The sequence below is a fragment of the Cololabis saira genome, chromosome 20 (assembly GCF_033807715.1).
Source record: "Cololabis saira isolate AMF1-May2022 chromosome 20, fColSai1.1, whole genome shotgun sequence".
NCBI classification, from domain to species: Eukaryota; Metazoa; Chordata; class Actinopteri; order Beloniformes; family Belonidae; genus Cololabis; species Cololabis saira.
This window is the reverse complement of record NC_084606.1, coordinates 40,297,003-40,315,003: the sequence shown is the minus strand read 5'-3', so window position 1 is coordinate 40,315,003 and position 18,001 is coordinate 40,297,003. Positions and strand designations below refer to the sequence as shown.

Below are 18,001 nucleotides of genomic sequence, written 5' to 3'. Positions count from 1 at the left end.
TGTTTCCCAGATGACTTCTTAACACCGTCCTTTAGTTTCGCTCTTTCAGACGCTCTTTGGAGGAGCTGTCCAGTTCTGAAACCAAATAATCGATGCCAGGCAAATCGATCACCGATCACTATCAGCGCATTTTCACATGCAGCACTGCTACCTAACGCACTAATTCCCTGCTGCCTGTGCGTTATAATAAAAAATTAAGATGATAAATATAATTCAATGACCCTTTTTCATGATGAAAACAAGACTGCAACTAAATAAGAAGTAGTCTTGGTAAGAGAATGAGGGAATGTATTGTTTTTATTAAATGTGAAAGATGGACGAAAGGAGAAATTAACTTAACGATCATTCAGCATATAGGACCACATATCCTCCTGACTAGAAAAACAGAATCCTTTACCTCAAAAAAATATTCTGAAGTTTATTTAGCTGCTTGACCGTTTTCACTATTGCATTTATCAACGTTGTATTTGCGGATGTTTGGAGACACAGCGGGTGTGGATACGGGTTACAGTAACGCTGTTAGTTTTGCGGTAACTAATACCGCAAAATAATAAAAAGTAATGCGTTAGAGTAGGCTATCTAACGCATTACTTTTTAAATTCAGTCACGCAATTACCGCTACCAAACGGTGCGTTACTCCGTTATTTCTGGCTACAGTGAGGCTTTTTTTCCCCACACGCAGAGACCGGGAGGGAACGTATTGTGTGTGCGTTCAAAAACATGACGGTCATGAGCCAAGAGAAGGCGAGTTTCGCAAATCGCAACGTGGAATTACAGCAATCCCTGGTTTTTCGCAGGGGTTATGTTCCAAAAAGAACCCGTGATAAGTGAAATTCTTTTTACAATTATAGAGGGCTTCAAATTGCAGAGATGAGTCCCGCCTCGCACGTATTCCACTGCTCTTCTGATGCCGCTGCATCCCGACTCGGCTTGTAACGTCTTTTTATCCTAAACCCCGCGGTGCAGGTGGGTTTTTTCAAGAGAAGAAAATAGTTATGGGTCGTTGTCTTCGCTCTTTTTTCTTCTGGGCAAAAAGATTCTTTAATATAAACCGACACCATTGATTATATTTGAGACTGTAATGAACGATTCATCAAGGATCCCGTTCTTCAGCTGCTGCTTCCCTGTCATCACACATAGGTGCTCAGGCTCGGGCACGGCGCAGGAGGATCTGTGTCACGGCTGCCTGGACAGCCCGGTCCGACAGCACGTCCAGGGGATTGAAGTGCTGACGCATGAATGCGTTCATAAAAACAGTTCTGCTTCGTGCACGGCGACGCGGTTGATTTGCAGAGAGAACATGCTGTATAGCAGCCAAATTATCAAATAAATGATATTCATGATGATCGTTTTATTTGTGCATAATGCATAAAGCATATACAGGAACACACTTGTTATTCCTTATTTTTCTTTTTTTCCCCCTTTGCTGTCACCAATAAATGCTAAACAATATAAATCTAAAGTATAAAATAGATCAAAATTTGTGCGGGGTGCATTGTTTTAATATCTCATTGCTTGGTATAATATTGATTTGCCTGACGCGGCTGGATCTGTGAGTCTTTGTTCACTAAGATGGTTGTAAAGACTGGGTCAGCAGCATCTTTCATTTCCTTCTTAATGAAAGAGATACTTAAGCTAAGAGCAACTCTGGGAAACGCGATTTTTTTTCACAGGCTCCTTAAGAAGGTTTGAAAGAAGTCTTTCGCTGTTAAGAACTACTTAACTGATCTGGGAAACCGGGCCATTGCTGGTTGAATAAAATGAACAAGAATCCGTCAGAGTCTCTTTCTCTGATTTCCTCATCCTGACTCAGACTCTGACTCCAACCCCCCGACCAATCGGTGGCCTGTAGTGTGATGATGTCAGATACAGCCGACTCAGCAGCTTAGAACCTCGGAGGAATAGTTACAGAAAAGTATCTACTCGGCACGTTAGACCCCTGGTGGGAAAGATCCAAACCGAGGCGAGTCGAGCTGAGTAGGTGCTAGTGGAAAAGTGCCATATGTTTTGGTAAGAGTATTGGTGGAGTCTAGGTTGGAGAAGAGAGCTGACTTCCATCTGCTGCCACCGTGTTGCATGCTGGGCCGTTTTACCGAGCTGGAGCAGGCAGCTCTGCTGGGCTGCAGGGGCCTCCAGCAGGAGCAGGGCCACGCCCAGCACCAGCTCATCCAGCGGGAGCTCCTAAAGCACACAGAGACAGGAATTATGAAAATTATCCTGTCAGCATTTAAATCCACTACATGTAACAAGATCATTTCTAGATTGTACAAGGAGATTCTCCAGGCCAAACCAGAAAATACAATATACATAAAAGAGAAGTGGGAGGAGGAGGGAAATTTAATTATTACAGAGGAAGGCTGGAGTAAAATTTGTCAAGTATAATGGAATTCAACTAACTCATCGACATGGCGAGAATTCTGTTGGAAAAACATTGTAAGGTTTTTTTATTACACCTCTACAAAAGCGACACCAGGGAATAGTTGCTGGAGAAAGTGTGGGACTCAGGAAGCCAATCACTTCCATGGATTTTGGGATTGTAAGGTTATTGTTCCCTATTGTGGGGAAATTCACAAACACAATAATAATATATTTGGAGTCAAAATTCCTGACCAGTTTGATACTCTATATATGGGTGAAATCCAATTTGAGGGGTGGAATAACAAAGATAAGAAACTGCTACAGATACTCCTTGCAGCGAGCAAAAAAGCTATAGATGAATGGATAGGAATAATATATGAAATATATGGAATGGAAAAGTTGTCATTCTCTCTAAAAATAGAGAAAGATAATTTTTTACCAGATGTGGTGGAAGTGGACTGAGAACATAAAACCTATTAGATCTGACTTGACAAAAATAAGGAGTGGGATCAAAATGTGTTTTGTAATATGATACATTGATATAATCTACAGCACGACCTTTACTCATTCTGCTTTGTGTGTAATTTTCTGTATGTAATATTTGAGATGAGAAGTTTTCTATGTTCCATGTAAATATTTTACAAAGAAAATTCTGGGGGGAGCCATGAGGCAAAATGGACATCAGAAGTTCTACAAAATATAATCAAATATATAATATATAATATAATATAATAAAAATTGATGAGAAGAAAAGCAAGGACCGTTACGTCGCCCGGATCGGCGTCACCGGGGCCCCGCCCTGGAGCCAGGCCTGGGGTCGGGGCTCGTAGGCGAGCGCCTGGTGGCCGGGTCTTTGCCCGTGGGACCCGGCCGGGCTCAGCCCGAAACGGCGACGCGGGTCCGCCTTCCAGTAGGCCCACCACCCGCAGGAAGGACCATGGCAGGCCGGTGCATTGTGGGCTGGGTAGCAGTCGTGGCGGGGTGCCTCGACGACCGAAGGACTTTCGGTCGGCCTCGAGGAAATTCTGGAGGACCGTTCGGCGCCTCAGAAGGGGGAAGCAGTACTCTGCCGGCACCATTTATGGTGCTGGTGGGGAGCTGTTGACCTCGACTGGGGACATTGTCGGACGGTGGAAGGAATACTTTGAGGATCTCCTTAACCCGACTGACATGCCTTCCACTGAGGAAGCAGAGGGTTGGGGCTCGGAGGCGTGCTCATCCATCACCCAAGCCGAGGTCACCGAGGTGGTTCGTAAGCTCCTCGGTGGCCGGGCACCGGGGGTGGATGAGATTCGCCCTGAGTACCTCAAGTCTCTGGATGTCGTAGGGCTGTCCTTGGCTGACACGCCTCTGCGACATTGCATGGAGGAAGGGGACAGTACCGCTGGGGTGGCAAACCGGGGTGGTGGTCCCTCTGTTTAAAAAGGGGGACCGGAGAGTGTGTTCCAACTACAGGGGGATCACACTTCTCAGCCTCCCGGGGAAAGTCTACGCCAGGGTACTGGAGAGGAGATTACGGCCGATAGTCGAACCTCGGATGCAGGAGGAACAATGCGGTTTTCGTCCCGGTCGTGGAACACTGGACCAGCTCTATACCCTCCGCAGGGTGCTCGAGGGTTCATGGGAATTTGCCCAACCAGTCTACATGTGTTTTGTGGATCTGGAGAAGGCATTTGACCGTGTCCCTCGTGTCATTCTGTGGGGGGTGCTGAGTGAGTATGGAGTCCGGGGCCCTCTACTAAGGGCTGTCCGGTCTCTGTATGATCGGAGCAGGAGTCTGGTTCGCATTGCCGGCAGTAAATCAGACTTGTTCCCGGTGCATGTTGGACTCCGGCAGGGCTGCCCTTTGTCACCGGCACTGTTCATAATTTTTATGGACAGGATTTCTAGGCGCAGCCAGGGGCCGGAGGGGATCCGGTTTGGGAACCTCAGGATTTCATCTCTGCTTTTTGCAGATGATGTTGTCCTGTTGGCTTCATCAGACCGGGACCTCCAGCATGTGCTGGGGCGGTTTGCGGCCGAGTGCGACGCGGCAGGGATGAGAATCAGCACCTCCAAGACCGAGGCCATGGTTCTCGACCGGAAAAGGGTGGCATGCCTTCTCCGGGTGGGTGGAGAAGTCCTGCCTCAGGTGGAGGAGTTCAAGTATCTCAGGATCTTGTTCACGAGTGAGGGAACAATGGAGCGTGAGATTGACAGGCGGATCGGTGCAGCGTCCGCAGTAATGCGGTCGATGTACTGGACCGTCGTGGTAAAGAGGGAGCTGAGTCGAAAGGCGAAGCTCTCGATTTACCGGTCAATCTACGCCCCTACCCTCACCTATGGTCATGAACTTTGGGAAGTGACCGAAAGGACAAGATCGCGGATACAAGCGGCCGAGATGAGTTTCCTCCGCAGGGTGGCTGGACGCTCCCTTAGAGATAGGGTGAGGAGTTCGGTCACCCGGGAGGAGCTCGGAGTCGAGCCGCTGCTCCTCCACATTGAGAGGAGTCAGCTGAGGTGGCTTGGGCATCTGTACCGGATGCCTCCTGGACGCCTCCCTAGGGAGGTGTTCCAGGCATGTCCCACCGGGAGGAGACCCCGGGGAAGACCCAGGACACGCTGGAGAGACTATGTCTCTCGGCTGGCCTGGGAACGCCTCGGACTCCCCCCGGAAGAGCTGGAGGAGGTGTCTGGGGTGAGGGAAGTCTGGGCATCCCGGCTGAGGCTGCTGCCCCCGCGACCCGGTAACGGATAAAGCGGGAGAAGATGAGTGAGTGATGAGTGAGTATATAATATATAATATAATATAATAAATATAATCAGTTTTAAAAAGACACCTGTTGGCAGGAGGGCAGGAGCTGCTGCATGAAGCCCAGCAGAGGCCGGCAGTCCCCGCCCAGCTGGAGGCAGCGCTGACAGGCACACAGCAGCTGCAGCAGCAGCCCGGCTCTCCGGCTGGTCCAGCCCAGCCCGGGGGCGGCCAGCAGGGCCGGCAGCACGGCGTCCACGAATCCACACAGCTCCAGCACGGCCTCCACGCTGTCCAGCTGCAGGACATACACACACAAACACACAGGCCTGTAGTGAAAAGATCCATTTTCTGATTCTAAATTGATTCTCTTATTAATTCCTAAAAATCGATTCGTAGAGTATGTCTAAGATTGATTTTGTTTCATCATTACATTACAACTTTTGGTATTTTTTTGTCTATGCCCAAAAAAGGAATGTTTTGTTGGACACCAGAATAACTGGTGCCATTTTTTTTTCTTTAAATATGTTTAAAAGGTATGAAAACCTAAAAGTTTTCAGTTATAATTGCACAAATTGTCTATATTTCATTACTTTATATACTGTCTTGGGGTTAAATTTGCATAAAATGCTAAAAACCAAATTTGCTAGTGTGGATACAGTTTGGTTTGTAGATTCAGCTGAAAAGTTGAACGACAGCCGCAGAATGTGCCTGGAGCTGACTTGTGGCTGGTGATCCCTTCAAGAACAATTCGGGAGTAAACCATGCATAGATACGTCTTAGTGCGTCCTCTCAGCTCTGCAGGCCAGAGCAAACAGAGTCCCTTCACTAAAGCCAGCTTGTTTGAGCGGAACTACGCTCACAAGTTCAGCCATGTTTAGACATACTAAACAAACATAAAATATGAATAAAATGCAAACGAGACTACTTATCTACCTTACAAAATAAAAATACATGGGTCTGGGTGCAACCACAGCCATCCCATGGATGCTGAATCAGCCTCACATCGGTGTGTCACCTGCATATGTGGAACCAGCTGACAGAGGCAGAGCAGCAGGCTGTCGTACGCTGCCGACGTCTCCTGCTGGTCCTGGTTTCCAGGGACCGATCCGGCTCCAGGCTGCGCGGGAACAAGCACCCTGAGGAGACTCTGTCGGAGGAGTGCGTGCTGGGGTTGTCTCTGGGGTTCACAGTAGAGGTAACGCAGGAAAGGAGCCAACATGGCAATGTAAGACGCTTTATTCCTGCGGAGCACAAACACAAACTTCTTCAGACTTCAGGCTTGCAAGCCAAACCTGACCCGTGAGGAGCATGCGTCAGGCTCAGGGTTTTTCCGCGGGGAGGGCTCTGGCGCGACTGTGAGGTACCCGTCAGCGGCCCGTACCCGTCAGCGGCCCGTACCCGTCAGCGGCCCGTACCCGTCAGCGGCCCGTACCCGTACCCGTCAGCGGCCCGTACCCGTACCCGTCAGCGGCCCGTACCCGTACCTGTCAGCGGCCCGTACCTGTCAGCGGCCCGTACCCGTCAGCGGCCCGTACCCGTCAGCGGCCCGTACCCGTCAGCGGCCCGTACCCGTCAGCGGCCCGTACCAGTCAGCGGCCCGTACCCGTCAGCGGCCCGTACCCGTCAGCGGCCCGTACCCGTCAGCGGCCCGTACCCGTCAGCGGCCTGTACCTGTACCTGTCAGCGGCCTGTACCTGTACCTGTCAGCAGCCTGTACCTGTACCTGTCAGCAGCCTGTACCTGTCAGCAGCCTGTACCTGTCAGCAGCCTGTACCTGTACCCGTCAGCAGCCTGTACCCGTCAGCAGCCTGTACCCGTCAGCAGCCTGTACCCGTCAGCAGCCTGTACCCGTCAGCAGCCTGTACCCGTCAGCAGCCTGTACCCGTCAGCAGCCTGTACCCGTCAGCAGCCTGTACCCGTCAGCAGCCCGTACCCGTCAGCAGCCCGTACCCGTCAGGAGCCCGTACCCGTACCCGTCAGCGGCCCGTACCCGTCAGCGGCCCGTACCCGTCAGCGGCCCGTACCCGTCAGCGGCCCGTACCCGTCAGCGGCCCGTACCCGTCAGCGGCCCGTACCCGTCAGCGGCCCGTACCCGTCAGCGGCCCGTACCTGTACCTGTCAGCAGCCTGTACCTGTACCAGTCAGCAGCCTGTACCTGTACCCGTCAGCAGCCTGTACCTGTACCCGTCAGCAGCCTGTACCTGTACCCGTCAGCAGCCTGTACCTGTACCCGTCAGCAGCCTGTACCTGTACCCGTCAGCAGCCTGTACCTGTCAGCAGCCTGTACCTGTCAGCAGCCTGTACCTGTCAGCAGCCTGTACCTGTCAGCAGCCTGTACCTGTCAGCAGCCTGTACCTGTCAGCAGCCTGTACCTGTCAGCAGCCTGTACCTGTCAGCAGCCTGTACCTGTCAGCAGCCTGTACCTGTCAGCAGCCTGTACCTGTCAGCAGCCTGTACCTGTCAGCAGCCTGCCGGATGAAGTCGTCCAGCTCCAGCAGCAGAGCTGGCCAGCAGTCGGCGCGGTTCTCCAGGGCCGTGATGTACGGGTGAGGGCTGCTCCTGCACGACAGCAGAGGCACAACGGTCATGTACTCGCCACCACCTCCAACGCCACCGAGTCAGCGCACTACAGGAAGTGTCTTAGAAACAGCAGGTGGGTTATTGTTCATGATTAGGGAGAGAATTAGGCATCCTCCGTACTCATCATTACATTACAACTTTTGGTATTTTTTAGTTTATGTCCAAAAACGGAATGTTTTGTTGGACATGAGAATAACTAGTGCCATGTTTTTGCCTTTAAATATGTTTAAAAGTATGAAAACATTAGTTTTCAGTATAATTACATAAACTGTCTACATTTCATTACTTTATATACTGTCTTGGGGTTAAATTTGCATAAATGCTAAAAACCAAATTCTCAAAAATTAAAAACCGAAATAGACCAAAAATGGAAAAAATAAAAACGGAATGTGGGAAAAAATAAAACAGATTTCATCCATCTCTGTTTCCTCCCTGGATCTGTTTGATAATTCTGACCCACACGATGTTTCTGAAAGCAGTTCTATCAGCATTCTGGGAGCTGATTGGTCCTTACAGCATCAGTAGCTGCAATACTTGCTGTTGAATCTCAATATAATACTAGTATTAATACGTTGCATAACTACACAGTCATATAATTCATGCAACAGCTGAAAAAACAGTTTTGAATAACACTAACCCAAATCAATATCGGAATCGAATCGGATCAAATCGTCCGAGCAGCACCCGTCCCTCCCGCCCCGCAGACACAAACACAGGGGTCACATCCAAGTTTAAGTATCTGTGTATCCATATCCTTGTCTGCAGGTCAGGGATGGATGTGTTTGGGAGGTCATGGCTTCCATTAGCTCCACTTATCCTGTGATCATCACTCATCACGTATCCAGGGGTAGGAAGGAAGCTCAGCGAGCCGGCAGGTCTGCGCCTGCAGGGACCCGCAGAGCGGGCCGGAGTCCCACTGCCCTCCCTTCTTACTGCTCTTTCTATCCCGTCTTAAAACGGTGCAATCTGTCTGCCCATCTCTAACCCCCTCCTCAGGTTCCCCTCAGTCGTCCAGGGCCAGCAGCCCTGGAGCAGCTCCCATCCATCAGGCTGCGGAGCTGCCGTCTACCTCTCAGGTGGTGGCTGTATCATGACCTGGGCTTGTTTCACTTGATCAGCCTGGACATTTATCCCCCTGAGAATCTGAGACGCACTGGAGAGAACTGAGCACAGGACGGGAGAAAACACTAAATCAATGCATCTCTATTATTGTGCGGCACGAATTCTCAGAGTTTTGTGGATGCCTGCCTGCTGTGCTGTTGCCGTCCCTGACCCACCAGTCTGGCCCTCGGCAGGAGGGTCCCCCCTTATGAGCCTGGTCCTGCTCAAGGTTTCTTCCCTCCTAAAGGGGAGTTTTTCCTTGCCACTGTTTGGCTTAAGGTTTTTCTCCCACTAGGGGAGTTTTTACCTGCCATTGTTTATGTAATAACTGCTCGGGGGTCATGTTCTGGGTATGGGTCTCTGGAAAGCGTCTAGAGACAACTCTGTTGTATTAGACGCTATATAAATAAAATTGAATTGAAATTGAATTGAACAGTATTTGCTCTTCATACTCATTTCTTTTTTTTTTTTAAGATTTTTTTGGGCAGACACGCAGCAAAGGTGCGCGGGCTGGATTCGAACCCGCGACCCCTGCAGGAGGAGGACTGTAGCCTCAGTATATGATCCGCCGCTTAACCCACTGCGCCACCGAGCGGCCCCTTCATACTCATTTCTATCAAATCTAATACTGGTTAGAGTAACCTCTCAATACTGAATATTTTTGCTGAACTTTCTGTTTTGCAGTCGCTCTCCAGATTTATGTGAGCACCGGCGTGAAGGTTTCTGCGAGAGGAATCACTGAGGCTATGTGCACGTGCACCCCGGACATTCATTTCAGCCTAAATGTGCAGATTACCAGTCCAGCAACCCACATCAGGCCAAAACAGGCGATGTGAGAAAGCCTGCATGAGCCAGACTGCAGCGCAGCAGCTAGGCCAGACTGGGCCCCGAGCCCCCCGAGCCCCCCGAGCCCCCGATCCTGCTGGGCCCCGAGCCCCCTATCCTGCTGGGGCTGCAGGGCTCCGAGGCTCAGGGGCAGGTTGCACGGGGGCCGCTGCCAGCAGACGGGCAACAATGGGCACCCGTGTTGCCCCCTCCATTAATCCTGCAGCATTTACAGTCCCAGCAGTGCCAGGCCTGGCGGCCAATGACAGGACAGACTGAAGCGCCAGTGGCGCCACCCTGCTGCCCCCGACACATTCATCCTCCCACCGGGGAGATGGAGGCTGGCAGACAGACGGAGGGAAGAGGCAGCAACCAAGATGGAAGGAGAAGGAAGGACAATGGGAGAGGAGGACTGAAAGAAAGTGGGAATTGCGAGTTTGACTAAGAGGGGCTTAGAGGGAGAAATATTTACAAAGAGGCGGAAAAGGTTTAGAGAAAAATAGAGAATGGGAGAGTGGGAGGGGGGCACAGAAGCTCGTTTTATCACCTGCTGCAAATGATTAAGGAGGCCCCAGCATCTTGGCAGAAGTGCCGATCTAAGGCTGAAGGAGGAGACGGAGGGGGGTGGGGGGTGTTCCAGCCCCGGCTGCAGGGGGGGGTGGGGGTCCAGCCCCGGCTGCAGCAGGACAACACTCATTCTGTCTGCCGGGGGACACTCAGCAAACTCTACTGACCCGTGCCGCTACCAAGCCAGCTATTGTCTTTGTGAGTCTGAAGACGAGCGTTTAAACGCCTCAAGTACAGGAGTCAAAGTTCAAGAGGAACGTGGGCCTGTGATTTACACTCCAACCCATCAGAAATTCCAGGTTTCCGTTCACTATCTCCGGGTTTGCTCTCCGACAGAAATATTACCACCTTATGTTTAGATACTTACACTTAAAAAAAAAAAAAGTTAAATGGAGCGCATTGTAATTTTTTCATTGCCACAATGTCACCACTCAGCTGTTGCTCATGATAGAGTCCAGCAAGGTCCCGGCAGTTCTAATCCTGCTACTGGCAATAATCCACTTAAGCTTTTTGTCCTTTTTATTCATGTATTTTTTAATTTATACTGTTTAGCTTTAATACTTAATTATTACTTAAAATAATTTTCAGTAGCACGCATTTCGTTTGGTTTGGACTCTTATTACTTTGCCTGAAGTTAATTCTTTTTTTATTATTATTTTTATTTCTCTTTTTTTTTTTTTTTTTTTTGACAACTGCCACTACTCATTGGACGGGGCCACCATGAAGGGATCGAACTGTGCAGCATATTTTCTGTGCACTGTGGGCGCCGCTTCCGCTCCCGGAGGCGCCTGATCTGTAAGTGGAGCAACGTGGTCCGACACCTACCCGTGGACTTTTGCTTTCTTTCTGGATAATTAACGATAATTTTATTTTAATATATTACCGCATTCTTGCCAGTTAATATGCCTTGCTCAACATATTATGTGGTGTTGCGAGTTTGTTCACATGTCATTGTTTACTTTGACTGTTTTTATTTTACATTTCCTCCATACTGCTCTGATTGGCATTATTAGGAAATGTGGATTTATTACCATCAGCACCACATAAATGAGTGTGCTTGTTATAGTTCATGCCTCCCCGAACCACGTTGTTACATTCTTGGGGGTTTTGTACGGATTTATTTTACACTGAGGGAAGAGAGGTTTTGTAGGGGAAGTTTATAACTGACTAAGTCAGGTAGTTGTGTATCTTAGAAGATACAAGTGTTTAGCGTTTCCTTAGGGACTAGGTTTGTTTATGTCTGTCTTCGTCCTGAATGAATGTGTGTGTGAGTGGCTACAACCCCCCCCCCCACCCCACCCCACCCCACCCCACCCCTTCCTTTTCTGCTCAGGTATCTTTACATCGGCAGTTCCAAGTCACAAATGACTGGTAGGAACATCCGGTTCGTCTCCTGGAACACCAAAGGAGTGAATGAGGTCTCTAAAGCCAATAAGGTGATATCCCACTTAGTACATCTTGGGGGCGATGTATGCTTCCTTCAAGAAACGCATCTTTGCACCTCTGAAGTGTCCCGTCTTAAGAAGCCATGGACGGGACACCTGTTCCACTCAAGGTACTCTGAGAGGGCCAGGGGGGCGGCTATCATTATACATAGAAACGTTTCTTTTGAGCTTGAATCATCTGTACTTGACCCTAACGGCCGATATGTCATCGTTTCAGGCAAATTGCAAAATACTCCCGTGGTTCTGGCTTCGCTATATGCACCAACGTGGGATGATGACAAATTTATATCCAAATTCTTTTCCACCATACCCAATTTGGATGATCACCAGATTATAATCGGTGGTGATTTTAACCTGGTTCAAGATATAGACCTTGACAGATCATCAAGGAAACAAACTTCTTTATCCAAATCTGCCAAAGCTTTAAAATTTCACGCCAGTCAGCTCGGCTTGGAGGACCCCTGGAGGGCCAGATTTCCATCCAGCAAAGCTTTCTCTTTCTTTTCACATGTTCACCACTCGTACTCCCGGATCGACTTTTTTTTACTGGATAGTAAATTGTTACATAACGCTGTCACCAGTGAATATCATAGCATAGTTATTTCAGATCACGCGCCAACCACAGTTGATATCAAGTTTTCTGGTTGCAAAGCTCCCTCAAAACACTGGAAATTTAGCTCGCATTTGCTTTCAGAAGCAGGATTCAAATCCTTCCTCACTTCGCAGATTAAATTCTTCTTTGAGACCAATGATACGCCGGGCATCGGATCTGACACGCTCTGGGAGACTTTCAAGGCTTATATTCGGGGGCAGGCTATCTCTTTCGTTTCCCATCTTAAAAAATCTGAACAGACTAAGATGGCAGACATTTCAACTGAGATCCGAAACTTGGACACCCAATACGCAGAAAACCCTTCAGCGGCTCTGTATAAGAAACGGCTTCTGCTGCAATCGCAATATGACGTGTTAGCCTCCAGTAAAGTTGAAAGACAACTACTACATACCAGACAACGTTTTTTCGAACAGGGAGATAAAGCAGGTAAACTGCTTGCATACCAGGCTCGTTCAGCTAGCGCGTCTAGACTGATCCCCAATATAAAATCGTCCACGGGTGATATCAAAACAGACCCCACCAAGATCTGTAATGTTTTCTCCGACTTCTATTCTTTACTCTACTCCTCTGAGTCCTCTTCACAGGACTGGGACAGCCGTAACCCCTTGGATGACCTTACATTTCCTCAAATCAACTTGGAAGGCGCTGACGATTTAGGTGCACCACTGACCACAGCAGAGGTAACAACTGCCATTAAATCTTTGCAAAGTGGGAAATCTCCCGGCCCTGACGGGTACACTACAGAGTTTTACAAAGCTTTTGCAGACTTACTCACTCCGATCCTGGTCAGAATGTTTAATGACGCTTTCCAGAAAGGCCAACTTCCACCCACCCTGACAGAAGTCTCAATTTCTCTCTTATTAAAGAAAGACAAAGATCTGTTGTTGTGTGGCAGTTACAGACCCATATCCTTACTGAATGTGGATTTTAAAATAATGGCTAAGGTCCTTGCCACCCGCATCCAGAGAGTATTGCCTGCTCTTATTCATCCAGACCAATCTGGTTTTATCCCTGGTAGACATTCTTTCTTTAACACCAGACGGTTATTCGACATTATTTACACCCCCACCGCGGACTCTCCCGAAATCGTTCTTTCTTTAGATGCCGAAAAGGCATTCGACCGGGTGGAGTGGAGGTACATGTTCTATGCTCTTGTAGGGCGTCGCCCATATGCCCATGCCCACGCACCCAATCCCGAGCGAGGCACTGATGACGTCATTGCAGCGCGCGGAGATACAAAACTCCGTGCTGCACCGAGACTTTGCTCTTCTCTTCTCTTCAGCCAACGATCCGGGACGCGCGTTGCTGTCCAGCAGCTTTTAAGAGCTGTGGGGGAGGGGGGTTTCAAGGAGCCCTCGGGGCCCGCACTGACCGGGCGCAAGGTCCGATCCCAGAGCGCTGCGCTCTGGACACTCTTCCTGCCTTAACTCCTTTCTTTTTTCCCCGAGCCCTGTCTTCCATTCAGGACGCAGCTCCGGGAGCCAAACCCGCCAGGAGCTCCAGCCTTTGGACCGCGAGGCCCTCACGCAGCCCGGCGACACAACACGGGACGAGCCGACGTTCTGAAGGGAGGAACCGGCCCCCGTGCGCAGCGAGGCGGTGTGCTGAGGACGCGGTCAGGACCAGAGAGCCGGTGTGAGGTTTCTCCAGCCACTGTTCACTTTTTCTGTGGAGTTAGGAGAGGAGAGAGACCGAGCGGCCGCTTAAACTGAGGATCCCCGCCAGGAACCCCCCCGGCAGGACTCCGCCCGCAGGCGACGGAGCCTGCAGCTTCAGGTCCGGACTCCCGAGGACGCGTGAGCTGCGGTCTGGGCGATCAGTCACTGGTGTAGACCTGAATTTATGTTTAATGAAATTACTGTGTACATATTACGGTTATTTGTTCATTTGGTGGCGCCGTTTCGCCAGTAGTCACGTTTAAAACACCGGGAGTAACATCCGGTCTAATTGCACGTGGCGTGGTTACAGTCCCGCCATCTTTAAAAAATGCAGCCATCTTTATGCAGCCACAATATTTTAAACCGTACATGTTCGTGATATCATTTTTATTATTGCTTTGATTTCTTTTTTTCATTCCATGCATTTAACTTTCATTTCATTTTTTTCTATTGATGTTTCTCTAGTTAATTAATGGTTTTATAATACTTAAGTTCTGCCATCGGGATTTATTGGGTATCCATTTACATCTTCTTTGATACCCGTATGTAAATAAATTCTGATTGATTTTTAATGAGTGGTTGTTGTTATTTCATGCATTTTGGTCACAATTGATTTGTTTGACAGAGCCTAGTGTTCGGATCTCACACCTTCAACTGTTATCCTGTAAGTGATAGTAGGATTTGCTGTTATGCAGGATAATTCAAATCATATGAGACTGATTTTCTGCTGTTTAGTTATCATTTTCCTCCGGAGTAAGGCCCGGGGGTGGTGCCCCTACGAGAATTATTATCATTTTGATAATACGATTTGATAAATATTCAACTTTATTAATTATTAATAATTATTAATAATATTCATTAATAGCCTTGGATAACTGAACAGCTTAGCTACCTGAGTTGCACAACACTCTCAACAGGTTTGGTTTCAGCGCTAATTTTATTTCCTGGATTCAATTACTCTACACATCCCCGGTTGCTTCAGTCAATATCAATGGAATCCGCTCCAACTCGTTTCCGCTCTCGCAGGTAACAGACAGGGCTGTCCTTTATCCCCTTCTCTGTTTGTGCTCGCCGTGGAGCCGTTGGCCATCTGGCTCCGTAATGAGGGTCGTTTTGACGGTATCATGCGCCAAGGGTTAACTCACAAGTTGTCGTTGTACGCGGACGACCTCCTGCTATATATCTCGGACCCCCCGAATTCCCTTCCTGTAATTTTGAACATATTAGAGGTATTTAAGAAAATCTCCGGTTATAAACTCAATCTTCATAAAAGTTAATATTTTCCAATTAACGATCTGGCTAATGCTCTTCCTCAAAATATTTTTCCCTTTAGGAAAGCCTCGGAAGGGTTCAAATATTTGGGTATCTTTGTGAGTAAATCCTTTACGGAACTAGCTGCCAAGAACTTTGAACCCCTCAGTTGAGCGCTGCAAAGAAGACTTAGCCAGGTGGTCCTCCCTGCCTTTCTCTTTAATGGGACGTGCTAACCTGATCAAGATGTTACTCTACCGCGATTTTTATATCTCTTTCAGCAAATTCCGATTTTCTTACGCAACTCATTTTTTCTCTCTCTTGATAAAATAATTAATTCATTTATATGGTGTGATAAAAAGGCTCGTATTAGGAAGGAGATTCTCCAACTCCCCAAGGCAGAGAGTGGCCTGGCGCTGCCAAGCTTCCGTCATTATTACTGGGCGTGTAATATTAATAAACTCCTCTTTTGGAACTCCAAAATTGCACAAGCTGGCTTACCCCAATGGGCTCAAATGGAGATATCCTCATCCAGGCACTCACTGTGGTCAGTGGTCTGTGCACAATTACCTCTGCCGCTCAAGGTCTCCATTAACCCGATTGTGACTAACACCTTAAAAATCTGGAGCCAATTCAGAAAGCACTTTGGTTTACATGTACCATCAGGTCTGGCTCCTATTTACCGCAATCATTGTTTTGTCCCTTCTTACTCAGATCCAACATTTCGGGATTGGCATGAGAAAGGTCTACATTCTGTCAGTAGCCTATACATTGATGGGATTTTCCCTCAATTTTCTGATCTGGCTGCTAAATTCACTCTCCCAAACTCCCATCGGTTTCGTTATTTTCAGGTTAGACATTTTGTTCAGAATCAATACCCGCAATTCCCTAGTCAGCCCCCAAACTCTAGTTTAGACCCGTTTCTATCTCTGAAGACAGACTCTAAGAGGTTGATTTCTATCATTTATAGAAACATTTTTGCGGCTAATCCAACCAGACTGGACTCACTTCAAACTGTGTGGAGTCAGGACTTTGGGACTGATATCACTGATGATCAGTGGGATCATATGTTAGATCTGGTACACACATCTTCTATATGTGCAAGACACTGTCTACTTCAATGCAAAATCCTACACAGGAGCCACTACACCAATGCAAGATTAGCGAAGATTTACCCAGATAGGGCTGACTCATGTAACAGATGTAAATTATCACCGGCAGATTACATGCATATGTTTTGGTCATGTCCGAAATTGTCTTTATTGTGGTTGGGGTTGTTTGATACGCTGGGGAGGGTTTTGGGTAGCACAATTGACCCCGACCCCCTCACTGCCCTCTTTGGAGTACCACGACACGCTGGGATTCGCTAAAACCATGTCGGACTCCGTAGGTTTCTCTGGCCCCCTCCCCAATTTGACCAGCGATGACATGTTTAGTCGCATGCTCTCGCTCCGTCGCTGGTTGTATCGGTGGTGTTCAGAAAACGACGTGGCCTTTATTGACAATTGGGAAACGTTCTGGGGAAAGCCCGGTCTGATTAGAAGAGACGGCATTCATCCCACCCGGGATGGTGCTTCTCTTGTCTCTAGTAATTTGGCCTGTTTCATTAGACCCTCTCCCTGACATCGCAGGGTCCAGGCCAGGATGCAGAGCTGTAGTTTAACACACTTCTCTGCTGCTTCTCGAGGACCAACGCCTGCCAACAAAACTATAAGATTACATGATGTAACTGGTAACTCTAACCAGGTGCCTAGCAAAATAGAAGTAGTTGCAGTTCCCCGCCCTCCACTAGTTCACCAGGTGCGGCGTTATAGAGGCGTTAACCAAAATAATCTTGTAAAAATTAAAACCAATGCACATTTGGTACCAATAAGAGACCGAAAAATTAGATGCGGACTACTAAATATACGATCATTAAGCTCCAAGTCTCTGTTAGTAAACGATATAATTACAGAGAGCAGGAGTGATGTTTTCTGCTTAACAGAAACATGGTTACAGGATGAAGAGTATGTTAGTTTGAATGAATCAACTCCGCCCGGCTACTTTAATCATCACATTCCTAGAAACACGGGCCGGGGCGGAGGAGTCGCAGCAATTTATAACTCCAGTCTCCAAACAAAAATTTAACCTAAGTGCAATCATAATACGTTTGAAAGCCTCACGCTTAGTCTGAAATTTCCGAGCTGGAAATCAGAGAAGCCAGTTGTGTTAGTGGTAGTGTATCGGCCCCCTGCTGGCGCTTATCTAGAGTTTTTGTCTGAATTTTCAGATTTCCTTTCTGGATTATTGATCAGTACAGATAAATTCATCATAGTGGGTGATTTTAATATTCATATGGATGTTGAAAGCGATAATCTTAAATTAGCTTTCAATTCTCTTCTAGAATCAATGGGTATCTCACAAAAAGTGGACGGGCCGACGCATTGTTTTGGTCATACTCTCGATCTCGTTCTCACCTACGGTGTTGAAACTGATGGTCTGTTGGTGTCACCTGTTAACTCCCTTTTATCCGACCATTATTTAATAACGTTGGAATTGAATGTTGTTGATGTTGAAGTGCAGGGCAGGAGGTATTATTTTAGCAGATGTTTGTCTGATGAAGCTATTGCTAAATTTAAGGAGACCATTGCTCGTCTTGCGACAGTGGAAAATAGTGAAGCCTCTACTGAAGCAATAGAGGCCAGTGACCTGGGTTCTACCTCTGATGTTGATTTTCTTGTTAGTAACACTGCTGATCTGTTGCACTCAGCTTTAGATGAAGTTGCTCCTTTGAAAAGGAGGGTTTCTAGCCACAGGAGCTTAACTCCCTGGTACAATTCAGATATTCGCATGTTGAAACAAAGCGTGCGTAAAATGGAAAGGAAGTGGT

General features: G+C 48.0%; 1 protein-coding gene across 4 annotated transcripts in view; it reads right to left on the bottom strand.

Moving 5' to 3' along the window:
- Positions 1 to 18,001, bottom strand: part of focad (focadhesin) — a 136,894-nt gene that overhangs the window by 85,985 nt on the left and 32,908 nt on the right. For 3 of the 4 annotated variants that reach the window (XM_061710461.1, XM_061710460.1, XM_061710462.1), the window contains exons 6-9: positions 7,550 to 7,651; positions 6,108 to 6,333; positions 5,178 to 5,387; positions 2,094 to 2,181 (exon numbers count right to left, since the gene is read on the bottom strand). In XM_061710461.1, the coding sequence (XP_061566445.1) occupies positions 2,094 to 2,181; positions 5,178 to 5,387; positions 6,108 to 6,333; positions 7,550 to 7,651 (626 nt within the window). The remainder of the gene's footprint in view (positions 1 to 2,093; positions 2,182 to 5,177; positions 5,388 to 6,107; positions 6,334 to 7,549; positions 7,652 to 18,001) is intronic. The other variant, XM_061710463.1, reaches the window with a different exon arrangement.